This window comes from Uloborus diversus, chromosome 6 (assembly GCF_026930045.1).
Source record: "Uloborus diversus isolate 005 chromosome 6, Udiv.v.3.1, whole genome shotgun sequence".
Classification (NCBI taxonomy): domain Eukaryota; kingdom Metazoa; phylum Arthropoda; class Arachnida; order Araneae; family Uloboridae; genus Uloborus; species Uloborus diversus.
In genome coordinates, this window is record NC_072736.1 from 80,737,396 (window position 1) to 80,754,521 (window position 17,126).

Here is a 17,126-nt window from a genome sequence, read left to right on the forward strand (position 1 = left end):
AGAGGCAAAAGAAAAGGTTTGTGTACCCAGGGGTCTGGCCAGGGGATATTTGGGTCCGTTAACAGACCCTTCACAAAAATCCGATCAACCAAAACGGACCTTTCACAAAATTCTGATAAACAAGATCGGATCTGTCACAAATTGTTTATTGAAAGAGCAAATCTGAAAGCAAAAAAACGCATATTTCTGTGTATAAACCGATAATTTTTGGAACCTTTTTTTAAGTCAAATTAGGGGGATCAGCTTATACAAAATCGGCTAATTTTGAAAAAAAGAAAAAATCGGCACTCTTGCGATGCTCCTGCAAGCGATAAATAATTGCTACTGCCAAATAAATATAATGGTTGTTTGTTTTATCACAGCTAATTAGCAGCGGTGTTGTTGTAAACTTTTTTGAAAAGGCATTGGTAAGCACTTTTCTCCGCTCATGATTTAATAAACAATAATAATATATATATCTGCGAAATGAACTTAGAACTGCAAAGGGATAGTAAGGGTGAGGAAAAAATATGATCGCTTCAGATAGGGTTACCAACTTCAAAACTATCACCACTTAGTGTCTGGCGTTGAACCGTTTTTACGGTGCAGTGCGATGTTTGATTGTTACTTTGGGAGAAAATTATATGGGTTTTGATTTTTCGATGCTAACAAGGATGATTAACTTTAAATAAACTCTTTTAATTACCGTTTTTTTTTCTTTAGATGTCTACATTTTGAAAAATGCAATCTTTTAACATCCGATATGAGAATCATATTTTGTTCTTTTTTCAAGCTAACTTCGCTTTATTAGGATTCAAATAAATGAAAAGTCTCTTTATTTAACTCTCATTTCAAGTTTTTAAAGCAAAATTCCATTTTCTGTAATGAGTCAAAAATAAAAATGCTGAATAGATGGTTTATTTTATTTTATTATTATTTTTTTTTTGGGGGGGGGAGGGGGGTCAACTGTGTCCACAGATATTAATGATATGTTATCATAGGACTCTAAAATGAAATTTTAAAATAATTTTATCTAAAATATTTCTTTTACAAGCCGTTTTTATACTTTTGATGCCTTCACTTTGAGAATTGCGATCTCTTTGCATCCGCTATGGGAATCCGATTTTTCGAACTTTTGATGATTATTACGCTTTGTTAAGAGGTAAACAATTGAAATATCTTTTTATTTTTGTTAAAATCACGGAATTTATAAGTTTTAAACGAAATTCTGTGCTTTTTAAGAGTGTCTTGGGTCAAAAAGTTGAATGCCGAACTCTATTCTGAATTTTGTTTTATTTATTTATATTTTTGTTACTATTATTTTAAATACTGTACAGAAATATATCTAGTATAATTTAACATAATGCAGAATTGTAGATAAATATTGATACTTGAATGAGCGATGCCCCCCCCCCCCCCCGCCAAATATCAGAAAAAAAATCCAGAATGATTTTCTCGTCATAGAAGAGGAAAACACTCAGCTCTAAGTTTAATTGATGCAGTTTGTGCCATCTCTAAATTCTAAAATTTCGTTTTAACATTTTTTTTTTTTTTTTTTTTGCGAAATTTTTTGATTTTTCACAAAATTAATTCATTTTTCACAAAATTATTTGATTTTTCACAAAAAACGGACCCTGTGAAAAATCCTGGACAGGCCCCTGGTACCTTCCAAAGAAAAATTAGTGAAACTTGGAGAAAAAATTGATTTTGCACAGTCTGATTAATGTAGGCAGTCAAGGCATAGAAAATGGCCTTAAAGATAAATACATATATATGTATAAACTTTTTTTTTTTTTTGTGAAACTATTCATTCAAGAACTGCAGACCCATTCTAAGTAAAAGTTAAAACTTTTATTTGGGTTTACTGTATGCAGTATAATTAATTGAAATCATTGATAATAATTTATGCAAGAATATCTAGATTATATATACTATGTATTGTTTTTTTTTCATATCAGTATTATTCATAAAACGTGTCCTATATTTGTCCTATATTTTTCGTGGAAAATGTCCTATGTGTTAAAAGTTGACCACTTCTACCCCTGCGATATTGCTGTTGCATTAATCACGTGATTATTGCTATAAATGAAAGATGAAATTTTTTAATTTATAAAAATATTCATTTAGCTCTTAAACTTTTCATTTTTACTCATTTTTTTTTCTTTTGCTTTAGTTTAGTTGCAATGTTTTTCGCACATTACCTCCATCTTCTAATCCCAGCGGTGCAGAATTTGATCCTGAAGAAGATGAACCAACATTAGAAGCTGCATGGCCACATCTGCAGGTATGTTCAAATGCTTTTTGGTGTTGAAATATTTTGAGTTATGTTTTCAATTGCAGCACAATTTCAATAAATCATCTTGTTTTGGTTTTAAAAAAATGTTGTCACTATTATTCAGTTGCGTTAGCGATAGCTGCTGAAAAAACCCTAAGCAGCTTAGGGCTTTTAAGGGTGCTCTTCACTGAGAGTCTGAAAGCTCTGGATCCAATGTTAACCTATAGGGGAACTTGGATGTTTTTTTTTTACAAATTGCTTTGAAGTTTTCAGGTCAGTTTTTTTTTCTGAGTATTTTTCAAGCCTGTATCTGTGCCTTTTAGTTTTTGCTTTTCTGATGCCTCCATTCTCTAATTTTTTAAAATTCAAGAAAAAATAATTTTTTTCGAAAACAAGGTACTGTTGGACATTTTGCTCTGTAAAAAATCTGCAAATCGTGCTATCAAAATTTTAAGATCCTCCCGACATGCAAAATATTTCCAGCTCTCTTTTGAGATTTTGTTTGAAATGATGTGACCATTTCGAAAAAGAATATAGGGGTTCCAACTATTGAAAATATTTTCAAAAAACATTCGCTTTTTGCATTTGCCCCGCCTCCCATAGTAACCTTCCTTTTTTGAGGGGTGAGTGCTAATGGGGTGTAAGATTTATTACTCTCTCATTAGTTCCCCTCAATGACCTTTGCTGGATTTTCTTTCTTCTATGCTTTCTTGAAGAATAAATGCTTTTGAATGTGAATCCATGCAGATGCTTGCTAATAGCTGTTAAATTAGCAACATCTGCACTTTTCAATTTGTGTTTAGAAAAGAAATACGGTAACCCCTCGTCATATCGTGCTTTTTGGTGGACAAAGAAAAAGAGCGATATATCCGAAAGCGCGATATAACAGAGGTCATTAAAAATAGTTATAAGTCCAATAAATAAGTAAATTAGCATTCGTTCTTTTAGACATGATTTTCTAATGGTTTCGATGTAGTTCACGAATGTATCATCACACCTATTGAAATTTAAGTAAATTTTCACCGTCAGAAAGTTAAAAACATCAAATGGCGAATGAAGAAGATCGTTTTGAGCTGCCGCGAGATAAGAATGTGCATTCCCCTCTTATTCCCAATAGACTTTTCACTCCGTTTGATTTGCTGTAAAAAGGATGTGAAAAGTAAAAATAACCACATTGTTAACAGAAAACTCTTTCGCCCGTCCAGATCAATCTTCCTTTCTTTGATGCAAATCCCGGTTTGTGCAACCAAGCACAAATCTTCTCTGTACTAAAAGAAGGGCGTATGTTCTCTGCTAGTATGACATGACACCTGCTTGATGTCTCACTCATTGTAAAGGCAATGTATCAATACAAAAGATGTCATGTAGTTTACAGACTAATCTGAATTATACCGCGCCGGTATAGTACATTTAGATGACAAATATTGCTGCTGCTTTTCCACTGAATTCAGAAGAATAGCTTCCTTTTGTTCATTGACAAAATAAAGAAAAAAGAGACCTTCTCTGAGCAATACCATATGTTTTCAGAAATGGTTTCTAACTTAAAGCGAAGTTTTTTTTTTTTTTCAGACTTTAATATTTTGGGAGACAGAAGAAAGGAGCGATATACCCGAATGAGCGATATAATGAGGTGCGATATAAAGAGGGGCTACTGTAGTATTGAAAATGATATATCTGAGTCAAATTGTTTATTAACAATGTAATGAACATTGTTACAATGTTGTCGAGTGCGAAAAGTTGACATTAATTCCCCTCCAGTAGAAAAATGTTTGTATATATATATTAAATCATATTCCAGATACTTACTAAGTATTTTGCATCGTTTTTTTTTTACGTGTTTTATGTTACTACAAATGTACACACATAAAGTGTTTTCCTCAGCTCAGCAAACATTTTTGAAAATTATTTGTGGGACCAGACTCGTCAAATTTCTTTAGAAAGTATATACACATTGAACATGTAATTCATAATACAGTGAAATCCAGTTACATCGAACTTTAGAATCGGGACTTGAAATTTATTTGTTTGAAATGGGTATTTGGTTGCATTGGTATTCGTTGTAATAGGATTTCACTGCACAGTCGGACCTCCATGTATCGAAGTAGCAAATTGCTGGAAAAAAAAATCGATATATAGAAATTTCGATATATAGAAACTATCTTATCATAAAAATCTGCTGAAACATTAAAATTTTCGTTCATGAAACCCAATTTTTAATTTATACGAACATGGGATTAAACAGAAGTTAATAACTGAAAAATTAACAGAAATTACATTTTTGTGCCTTCATACATCTTCATTCTTCAGCAGTTCAACTTGATTCGCAACAGGGGATTTTTGTTTTGAAAATGTAATCGAGAGACAAGTAAAAAATCAATCTACTTGAATGATTTTTACTGAAGCTAAAAAGACTAGGAATGATAATCAACAGATAAAAAGGATAACTTGAAACTGATTTTACAGTGTTACTGGTTACAACTAAGATTTGAAATAAACTTGAGGGAATTTAAGAACTCCAGAACAGAACAATGACCTATCTATGCACCCCTCAAACCCAGATTTCTTAGGAGTTTCTTAGCAACTTTTTAGCAAACATAATTTTCTCCCTTAACCTTAATTTTTCATGACGCAAACAGTTTGAAGTGGAAAAAAATCTACGAATGTCTTGAAATTTTTTTTTTTTTTTGACATATAGAGATTTTTTCGATATATAGAAACAATTTTTCTGTATAATGAACATTGAAATTTGCTGGGATTTCGATATATATAAAATTTTGATATGTGGAAGTTCGATATATGGAGGCTCGACTGTATTTCTCTTTTGAAAATGATACATAATGTGACCCCAAATAGAATCGTGAAACGTTTCTTATGAGGTTGCAACATTACTCCTACTTTTAAGACATATGTGATATTACACAGTTCTAAAAACATTACATGAGAAACAAAACAGTCTAATTTTTATTTTTCAGTGCAGCAATGCGAAATGTGGTTGATTTAATTTTTATTAAAGACTATTTCCTAGCTTACATTCTGTGTCATAATCCCTGTGTTTTACCTCAAATTTTTATTTGTTACCAAAAACAATGAAAAATAATAGTAATTAAAATACTTCCTTTTTTTAATAGGCTGTTTTAGAATTAACATTAAAAAACAATATGATTAACTGCAGTTTTTGAGTGTTTTAAACAAGAAATCATATAGTACTTGTGTTACTTCATACTTTTCAGAGCGAATCAAGCTTGTAGAAATAGCCTTTAAAATTAAAAAGTATTTTTCATATTTTTTGAAGTATGTTGCTTAATTTTTATTTCTCCAACAGTGCTATCATTTTTGAAATCAACTAAAATTCAGGACAATATTTATTCTTCCAGGAAAAAAAAGGGGGGGGGTAAGCAATAGTGCATGCTTATTATCCTTACTTGAACAAAGTTGATGTTGCTCTGATTTTTCAGATTGTCATGATGATAGAAATAACTCTTAACTTTAAAAAACTGGCAGAGCGAGGCGTTGAGATTTTTTCACCCAAATATTTCGAGATTGTTTTTTTTTTTTTCTTTTCTTTTAATGTAGAAATGCACGTAGGAAATATTTTCGTGCCTCCTGAGAATAAGGACAACCCTTAATATTTATTATGACAACTAACAAGGATCAGATACGTACAAGACTTATAAAAAATTTTTAATAAAAACTCAATGTGTTGAAGCAGAAGCACTATATATGTAATACCTCATGTATTTTGCCGAATTTAAGTGAGAATTTGAGACTCTAAAGGGGCTATGTTTACCCTTATTCCAAAATTTCAACCTAAGACAGTTTACAAACATTGGGAGTTGGGGTGGAAGAGGGGGGCCCTTGAGCTTGGAGCAGGTGGGCACCCCTGTATATAAACAAAGATCACAGAAAATCTTTGATTTTTCAAATTCAGGAAATCATTCTTCGTAGCCGTCCGTGATTTTGCAGTTTTTTATGCTCAATTTGAAAGAACTTTCACCATAAAAACCCCTTGAAAAATGCTATTGTAGCCTTCTCATCTGCATATAATGAAGAGATAAATAAAGAACTATTTTTTCAAAAAGAAAATAATTCAAAAATAAAGATGGGGAGAATTTTTCTGGTCACCAGTGGTGAGAAAAGGCAATTATAGTAGCCACACATATTTTCTAGCGGTCATGCCATTTTGTAAAATAGGTAACTAAACAACAAAGTAGCATTTAAATTACCACTAAAATATAAGAATTATAATTTCAAATAAGGATAATGTAACTAATTAGTGGCATTTTAACGTTTATTGTACAATCAAGTGTTAACTACGCTAAGATATAGTTTCATTTTTAAGAAGAATGTTTTTAAAAATAAAACTAGATCTGTTGAAACTTAAAACTGTTGATAGAATGGATGGAGTTGGGGCAGAGTGGCAAACAGGCAGTGAAACAACTTCGCCATCCGTTAACTAGTATTTTTAGTCTCTATTTTTATTTGGCACGTAGCGAGTAACGACAACTAATCTTGATCTTTGGAAAGAGCGGCTTTTAGTTAATAAGATTTCCTGCCTGTGAAAATTTAATATTTGTGTTTTTAAATATATTAAGTAGCATCATCCATTTTTAAAGAATATTTTTACTTCCTTTTACAAAAAAAGGAAGTATTGTTCGTCCCCTAATGAATATTGAGTTTTTTTTTCATCCCGACCACACGTGGATAGATGCATAAGAACGTATAGACACCCAAAGTATCCATTTTGATGATCCCCGAGTTAATTACAACGAGTTTTCTGATGACCTATGTATTTGTGTATGTATCTCGCATTACTCAGAAAGTTGAAATTTAGTACGTAGACTCCTAGTGGGGTCTTATTGTGCACCTTCCCTTTTGATTGTATTCAAATGTTCCAAATGGGGTCTTTTACACCTTTTTGGGGTAAAATCATTGCTAATTTCAATGCAAACTTAAGTGCTGATATAATTTACCAAACACTTGGCAATAAATCTCCCAAGCTTTTGGTCGCCAACTTAGCGACAAATATGGCGGTTTTTTTTTTTACTTTTTTTAAATCTGGCTTCAATTTGGCTGTATTTTGAGAGTTAACCATTGAATCACATTAAAACTGCTAACATTGGGAAAATTTATCTGTATAAAACGTTTTCTTTGCTTCGATTCGCTACAAACTGGGGTGAAAACATTTAAGTGTTTCTTTGCTTACTCCAAGGCACTATTATCATTGGAGTAAAAGGAAGTCATGTGTTGCACACATCAGCTTGTTTTTTAGAATTTGGAGTTCATTTCGTTAAAATTCAGCATGGTCATGCAGGCTATCTTTTTTTTTTTCCTTTCTTTTTTTGAAATCATCTTAAAGCAAATAATTCTATTTTCCAGTAAAACATTATGCAAGAAATGTTTACATTATTAAAAATATAATCAACATAAAACTAGATATAATTCTCAATGACAAACATTTTTCTAAAAATAAAACAAATTTATAAATTTATTTATTGCAAATTTTCATTCATTCGTTGATTTTTCCTAGATGAGATCTGGAACCGTATTAATGCAAAAAGAAATCTTTGTTTTAAAAATTAATTTTAATGCGAATGTGAATAAATTAATGTCACAAGCAGGATCGCAAAAAGCGTGGCAATGTAAAATGCTGTGCCTTTACATTGAGGCTTTTTCCTTTTAGCTATGTAGTCAAGAGGGAACTTGGCAGGGTCTGTAAAAAGATGCTTTTTCATTTCACCATCAGCTATAACTTCTTTGACTGCTCTGCATAGCAGGGGGAGCGTCCGGTCTGTCCCCCTGCAAAATGTGACAGGTCACATGATCCACACTTTCATTGATCACCGTTCATTCTATTGATTGTTGAAGTGTCAATCACTTCATTGATAAACATGGCCCTCATTTAAAGAAAAAGACCAATTTTAAACAAGATCGTTTTCCTTCCTCACTGAAAAGCAGCCTTAATGAGCTTGGTGTTGACTAAAAACCAACCTAACTTTTAACAATACATTAACATGCTTGGAAGTTTTGATAATCTTTTTTTAAAATATGCATTGTGATACTTGTACTGTGCTAATGTGTATGTATTTTAATTCTAGTTGGTGTATGAATTTTTCCTGCGTTTTTTGGAATCACCAGATTTTCAACCAAATATTGTTAAGCGCTACATTGATCAAAAATTTGTGTTACAGGTTTGTTGCTCATTTGATGCATGCACTTATCAAAGTAAAAAATTTGTCCTTTACTATAAAATAATATAATATATTGTTTTTATGAGAGGAGTTTTTCAAAAATATAATGAACCAGTATCTGTGAACTCATACTTATGTGCGTATGTTGTTACACAGCACATTTGTCAACTTTTACAAGTTATGTGTAAAATTTAAGTAGTTTAGCTTTTTTAAGCTTTGATACACTGAGTTTGTAGTTGTCCTAAGATTTCAATTCTTTTGCATTCTTAAAATGTTTCAAATGTTTTGCAAGTTGACAGTTAATTTACTATAGGCTGTACTAAACCAACTTATTTTACTTACAATTGTAATAAGTCATTTATGTTTTTTCTCAAATTTGAGCTTTATCAAATTATTGATAGTTAGTTGTTTAAGAAAATACTAAACTTTAAAGGAATAAGCATTTGATCATTTAATTTTTCATTTGCCGTTAATATAAAATATTGCTACAAGGTTTTGCAGAATTTTTACTTGACTTTGATGTATGCTAAAATGTATGCTTCAGTAATATATGTTATAAAAACTGAATGGGGGGCTTTTTATAAACATAAATTCAAGCAGGAATGTTTGAAATGCAAATTTGAACTTAAAAGAAATATAAAATTTTGTTGCAGCTACATATCAAATCTGGAGTATTGTTAGTCCTTATATTCACAGATCAAAACCAATCCCTTTTAGGTATTTGGGAACCTACATTGGTATCTTTTTCATGCAAATTCAAATTTTTCCTTTTAAAAAAAGGTGACCCTAATTTCATGCTTGGGCGCCCATATGCAAAATTTTAGAGGGGGGGGGGGGGGCCCAGATATTTTCCGAATTGTTTAGCAGGATATTTTTCCCATGGAAGCAGATTTCATTACAGATTAGAGGAATTAAAATTTGTTATTTTTAAAAACTTATTCAGAAGAAATGTTTTTGCATTTTTGCAAAGAAAAAAATACTTAAAGCAAGGAAGTTCTCATTTTTAGGGGGGGGGGGGTAGGGGTTGAGCCCCTACTTGCCTCTATATGGGCACCCCTGATTACGTGTGGGAATGCAGTACAAAGCTAGTCATACTTTGCAAAAAAATATTTAGTTCTTCAAATTAATTAAACATAGTAAAATGCTAACTGTTTGGTAGTTACTATAATTATTCTAATTGCTTCCATCTAGTGATGTAAAATACCTGGGTATTTATTTTTAGGGGTAAATACCCAGGGTATATACCCGGGTAAATACCCAAATTGGGTATATACCCGGGTATTTATTTCAAAAATTTATATTCAACTAAAATACTTTTCTGTATGTATTCCACTATGTATATATATAACCAACCATATACAAAACAATAAATTTTTGCCCAAAAATTGCATTTTGATCATATATTCAAAGAATTATTGTGTGAAACAACTTAGCAATCTAATATGATATTCGCATTAAATGTGTTGGATATGCCTAATCAATGTTGATAGTCAAATTTCAGATATAAAAAGCCATTCTACAAAAAGTAAAATGCTTAACTGGTTACAAAAAAGCAAACATCAATTTTTTAAGGTCCTAGTCTTTTATAACCCAGTAATATGTCCCTGCATGACATCAAAATGTAACGAAATGCCGCTCAATTTTTTATTAATATTTATTTACCTATATCCTATATGCAGAAATTTCCTCCAAACCTAGTTCAAGTGTTTAGGTGTATTCTGCGGATAACGTATCAATCCTTAGTTCGCTTAATTCATTTGGATATTTTGACTTTCACTTCATATTGTATTTCAAGCATATGTATTGAGTGTGAGAAAAAATAGAGACGTTACAGCTGATATGCTTTAATTTAAAGAGCAAAATAATTAAATACTAAAAATAAATGCAGTACAACATAAATGTTAGCGTAAAAAAACTTGATTGTTCCTTTTTCAGTAAAATGTGTTTGAAGATGTTTTATGGTTTATGTTTTTTAAAAAAAATCATCACCTTTTGATATCACCTAATTTTTTTTTTGCAAAATGCCCAGTTACTAGGGAATTTACCCTGCCTTTGGATAAATAACCAAAAAAATATTAACCTTCCCACCCTACATTACTATTTGCGTGTATTAAAAATAGTTTGAATAAATTTTCATCATGAAGAACCGAGGAGCAAATGCAAATGAGCAAGGCAACAGAAAACAATATTTTGATTTTTTTTTTGCTTATTAATGTATGAAAACTGTTTCTATATTTGCCAGGTTATCACTCAAACAGCAAAAAAATAAATAAATAACAACATAGTCTTAATAACTTCTCAGTTTATTCTTCCAAACATCCCTCATGCTTCCTTTTTTTTTTTCCTTTTGAATATGATTAACCTAGATTGTGTTTTTGAAATCCTGAAGTTCATCATTGAATTACTTATACTTCTCCAATTATGACATTGAAAAGAAAGATTCTTTGGTTCACGATAGGTTTCTTTCATAATTTCATCAAATCTTTCAATAAACATTATTATAAACTGTGTTATACATATGTATGTATCGGTTTTACCAATTATTTCATATTTAGATTTTTTTTTAAAAAATCAGATTTACTTTTTGCATTTTTTTTTTTTTTTTTTTGTAAAATACCCAGTTTTTGGGTATTTACCCAGGCCTTGGGTAAATACCCAAAAAATATTTACCTACCCGCTGGGTATTTACCCGATCCACATCACTACTTCCATCAATCGATAAATGTTTGGTACTTTTTAATTAAAGCCCTGAAAACTTTCCTGCTTGTGCATTAGTTTGTAGCAATTGCATGTCTCAAAACACCCTATTTGTTTTGCATTTGGGGCTGTCCATTAATGATGTCACTCTTTTTTTTTCCCAACATATTTGACCCTTCACGTTTCTCACAAAATATCACACTTCAACTAATGCCCTTCCCTTGTCCATGTCATGCTACTGGCATAAAATGTTTTTATTTCACCCAAAATGTCCAAGGTCATATTCCTTTTTACTCCCTTCCTCCAGCTTGTCACAATATCACTCACCCTCTCCTTCCTCAAAGCATGACATCATTTGTGATCAATATCTTACAGGAAAGACTGATTTTTAAAATTTTAGCTTGAGTTGTGCTGTGTCAATAAAACTACATGTCTCAGGATTCTCAGGATTCCTTTCTGTATCGTAAATGGGGCTACTTGACTCAAAATTTCATATTTTTTGCGAGTTTTACACTGATTTGTTGATTAAACCCATAATGTGCACTGATAACCTTGTTTTCACCACTTTTCAGACATTCTGCTACTACCTTAAGCTTTTTTTAAACAACAATTTTAACCCTTTATATATATTTTTTATTTTTTAAAAATTGGGTTCAAGTAGCCCTGCACTGGTGCTACTTGGTCTAACTCGGCAAATCCATTAGAAAAAGTTGTAAAACAGGTGGTGGTATCAAGAAGGATCAATGATTTTGAAGGAAAACTCAAAACATACATTCTAGTGAGCAAACTATTTATATAAATTGTAAATTATTTATATAAATTAATATAAAATCCACGTATACATAAAAACATATTTTTAGGCAAACATAATTTCTCAAACAGAAATATAATCTAACTGTACCTAAAACCAATTGAAACGCTCATTATTTAAACATTAGAATGATTGAAAACTCTTTTTAATGGCTTGGGTGGATTTATTTTCTCTGATAGTCTTATTTAATTCCTGTTCTTCCTCGCTACTAAATACTGCAGGATGCCTAGGCTTGTTTTGTGAACGATCTTATAATTTCCATTTTAGAGTTGATATACCTAAGTCAAAATGGGCTGATGCCACTCGATAAGACATTTCTCCGGAATCAGTTGAATCTGGACACAATTGTATTTTTTCCTCTTAATAATCCGCGTATTTCCTACTTCAAGGGGTTCTCTTTTATTTTCAGACCCGTTTTATCCCCAGATCTGCAAATAAACGGGTATAAATAGTAACTAACCTCTTTATTTTAAAATATTACAAACCTTACTTAACATAATTTAGTGATGAAATATGGTCAAGGGCTGCTTGAGCACTGGGTTCAAGTAGCCCCATTTTAAGGCAACCAGTGCGTTTTTACTAACTTATGTTAGTTGCTCTGTTAATTATATAGCTATAAACCTAAAACACTGTTATTTTATTAAGAAATAGAATGCAAACATAAAACTATACTTACCTTGATATCAGATTTTTCCATGAACTTACATGTAGAAGCTTTCAGACACTACAAAGAACTGGTTAGACATGTCGCAATCATAACCCTAATCAGATAAAGGCGGGAATAGCAGAAACTTTGTCTCATGCACCAGACTCTGCCTAGTACTGCTACCTGTCAGGGAGAAGGTCAACTAAGTTTATACATTGAGTTTTATAGGACCAGGACGGATTTTATTTATTTTTTCTCTGTGGTTCAAGTAGCCCCGCTTTACGTACTTTCTAACTGAATTTTAAGTTTCTTAGACCTTAGTTTTTTTAGTCATTATGCATTTGTAATAAATATTTTATCTTCTCAGCTTCTCGTATTAGGTTTAATTTTGTAAATACTCTTCTTTTGTACATTTCAAGTTTGCTGTTTTGTGTTACACGTATTCTAAAATGACATTCTTGTTTTTGTCTTAGTTATTGGAGCTATTCGATAGTGAAGATCCTAGAGAAAGAGATTTTTTAAAAACAACTTTACATAGAATATATGGTAAATTTTTGGGACTAAGAGCATACATACGTAAACAAATAAATAATATTTTTTACAGGTATGTTATTTAATTATTTATATTTAGTTACTGTTGTATAAAAAGTTTTTCTGCTGTTTTCAATTTTCAAGGTTCTTCCATTTTGCGCCATTATGTTTGTAATTACATGCAAAGAGTTATTTGTCAGTTAAGTTTTTAATTTTTTTTTTTTTTAACGCTATGAATATTCTATTAAATAATCTCATTGATAAAAGTTTTAATTGAAAATTAACAATTTTATGCATTTCAATAACCAAATTTTAAATGTATTTTTATTAATTCTGCTTTTCTCACATAATTTGTGGAAATTAATTTTGCTTTTTTTTTATTGTCTTGATATGATAAATTCTATTGAGAAAATAGAGTACCGTGTTTGCTATAGGAGAAAGTAAGAAGTGTGATACTTTATGTCTTGTAGGTATGCCAAAAAAATAAAAGTAATAATAACATAAGTAAAAATAATATTTATGTTGGGGGAATATAAAAAAAATGGTGCTTAAATTAAATGTTAATTCATTAATATGCTGACCCCTGAGCTACGAGATAGTTCATTGCATGTGAGCGAAGCTAATGGAATCAACTACAAGTAAGCTCATAGTTACTTCAAACGCTGCTATGTGGCATGAAATATTCATCAACTGCAAGATAAGGAGTAAGAGATGCGATACGTAAAACTGACATTGTTTTGCCACAAAGAACGTGTTTAGAACCCGCCTATCTGGACCTAGAGCCTGTTGCTTGTTGTCACTTTTGTATTTGTATACCTTTTGAAATAATTGATTGTAATCAAAAAAAGAAGTGCCCAACTTGATGCGAAATTTAAACCTTTTACAACTTACCATATTTGTGTTATCCAAGATCCATACGTAATTATATACGCATGCACCGCACTTAGATACAAACATTATGATTAAACTCGTCAAAACGGATTCGGGCACAGTCAAAATGCATGTGTTAGATGTCTACAAATTTGCACATATAAATATGTACGGACATTGAAAAAAACTAAAGTCGCAATTAGTTTAGACATTATTAAAAGAGAAAGTTGTTAAAATTTATGTCATAATTTTTTTATGAGGACTACTACCTTTTTATTATGCGAGGAAGTAAAAGGTGCTCCTCCTCATGTCTTTGAATAGTGAAAAAACATTTTTTATCTGGAAGAGTTTTTCGGTTAATCTAAGTTTGAAATAATGTGAGTTGAGGTGAGCCCCAATTACCTCTGATTTTCGAGACTCGACTGTATTTAATGTTTATTAAAATGTAAAAGGCTTGGTGCATCAAGGTAACATACACATATAGCAAGATGAGAGGGGAAAACCAGGCCATATGAGAAATCAGGGAAAAATTTATATTGGACAGCGAAAAGTCAGAAAAAGTTATGTTGCTTTACCTGTGACTACTCTGTACCTGTAAATATGAACTGGTTCACTAATAATCTTCTTAGCTAAGTCATATGCTTCGAATTAATCTTAGCCTTAAAGTTAGCATGTTAGGAATACTTTCATAACTCTTAAATCATTATAATTATTTTTTTTTCTACTAAATGTATTTATTTGTATCTAATATCTTGAGAGCTTGATGCCTGGAAATTTGTTGTTATAGTTAACATCCAAAACTTGGAAAAAGTCGGGGAAAATCATTTACATAAGTTCGAGTGAAGCAATTGTTATTTCCAAATTAGGCATTTTTATATTAATTTATTCAATAGCCTTTATGTGTTGTCTTTTTTTCCTCCTATATCTAGGTTTATATATGAAACTGAACATCATAATGGTATAGCTGAATTATTAGAAATTCTAGGAAGGTAAGATTGTTGTTTGAAAAAAATTGCTATTGTATGAAAACTTTAAAAACAATCGCAGTTTAAATTAATTTTGTCTCTTAATTAGCTGAATCCTTGCAATGCTATGCTTTTGATGTGTTATATTGTTATTGTGCTTGTTCGTCTTTGTGGTTAGGTTACTTTCTTTGAATTTAAATGTTGAAAAATTTGTTGCCACTGCAAATTGATAAAATTGTTAAATAATGTTAACAATATTTACACACATGAAAATCATAATATAAGTTTTAAAACTGATCTGAAAAGGGAATTTTTCAAGCATTCAGTCTTTTTTAGAGTGCAAAAAATTTTTAAAAAAAATCTATTTAATTTTTTAGATTTTATTTTAAAATAAATTTTATTAAATACTTTGTAGTTAGTGCAAAATCTCAATCTGAAAGTGCTGTTTATGTGAATTTAACTAAAAAAGAGTTGATAAGAAAAAATCCTTCTGATTTTAAAGAGTGTCTTTTCAATCAACATTAAGTCAGGCAGTGAAAAGCCGAGGGATGTAAGTGCAGGGGTCTGGCCAGAGCAAATTTGAGTCCGTTAACGGACCCTTCACAAAAATCCAATCAACCAAAACGGACCTTTCACAAAAATCCAATCAACCAAAACGGACCCTTCACAAAATTCTGATAAACAAAAAGGGATCTTTCACAAATTGTTTATTGAAAGAGCAAATCTCAGATTAAAATAATACAGCATATTTCCTGTATAAAAACGATAATGGTTGGAAACTTTTTTAAAGTTAAATTAGAGGAATCAACTTATACAAAATCAGCTAATTTCGCAAAAGAAAAAAAAAATCGGCACTCTTGTGATGCTCCTTGGGGGCAAGCCATAAATAATTACTACGGCCAAATAAATATAATGCCTGTTGTTGGTTTCTTTGAAAGAAATTAACAGCTGAAAGTCAGTTTGGTTTATAATTTTGCTTGTTTGTTTTATGCAGCGGTGTTGTTGTAAACTTCTTTGAAAAAGCGATAACATTCTCTGAATAGGCGTAGTAAGCATTTTTCTCCCCACTCATGATTTAATAATCAATAATATACAGCGAAATGAACTTAGAACTGCAAAGGGTAGTAGGGGGGGGTGTGATCGCTTCAGATAGGGTTACCAAATTCAAAGCGGTGCGATGTTTAACTGTTTATCGCCACTTAGCATCTGGCGGTGCGATGTTAAACTGTTATTTTGGGAGAAAGTTATATGGGTTTGATTTTTTGATACTAAAAAGGATAATTAACTTAAAATAAACTCTTTTATTTACCGTTTTTTTCTATAGATGCCTACATTTTGAAAAACGAAATCTTTTTACATCCGATATGAGAATCATATTTCATTCTTTTTTCAAGCTAACTTCGCTTTATTAGGATGCAAATAAAGGAAAAGGATTCTTTATTTTTGTAAGAAAGCTTATTTCAGGTTTTTAAAGCGGAATTCCATTTTCTTTTATGAGTCAATAATTAAAATGCTGAATCGATCGTTTATTTTTTATTTTATTTATTTATTATTATTATTATTTTTGCTTCAACTGCGTCCAGATATTAATGATATGTTTATCATAGGGCTCTAAAATGCAATTCTAAAATAATTTTACCCAAAATATTTATTCTACAAGCCGTTTTTATACTTTTGATGCCTTCACTTTGAGGATTGCAATTTCTTTGCATCTGCTATGGGAATCTGATTTTTCGCATTTTTGATGTTTAGTACGCTTAGTTAAGAAATAAACAAATAAAATTTTTTTTTTTTTTTGTAAAAATCACGGAATTTGTAAGTTTTAAACGAAATTCTGTGCTCTTAAACAGTGTCTTGGGTTAAAAATTTAAATGCTGAACCCCCAGACTGAATTTTTTTTTCTTACAGTTGTTTTAAATACTATACAAATAACATTTCTAGTATAATTTAACATGATGTAGAATGGTAGATAAATATTGATAATTGAGGCGTGCCCATCTCCCAGTGAGCGATGCCTCTCCCCCCCCTCCCCAAATACTAGAAAAGCACTAAAGAATGATATTCTCAACAGAAAAGAGGGAAAACACTCAACTTTAAGTGTCAATGATGCAGTTTCCACCATCTCAAGAGTCTAAACTTTCGTTTTTGCAAAAAAAAATTTTTT

General features: G+C 31.0%; 1 protein-coding gene across 2 annotated transcripts in view; it reads left to right on the forward strand.

Annotated features, from left to right (window-relative positions):
* LOC129225087 (serine/threonine-protein phosphatase 2A 56 kDa regulatory subunit gamma isoform-like) overlaps positions 1–17,126 on the forward strand; it is an 89,523-nt gene that overhangs the window by 30,746 nt on the left and 41,651 nt on the right. For both annotated transcript variants that reach the window (XM_054859639.1, XM_054859640.1), the window contains exons 4-7: positions 2,153–2,263; positions 8,350–8,442; positions 13,070–13,200; positions 14,927–14,986. In XM_054859639.1, coding sequence (XP_054715614.1) covers positions 2,153–2,263; positions 8,350–8,442; positions 13,070–13,200; positions 14,927–14,986 — 395 coding nt within the window. The remainder of the gene's footprint in view (positions 1–2,152; positions 2,264–8,349; positions 8,443–13,069; positions 13,201–14,926; positions 14,987–17,126) is intronic.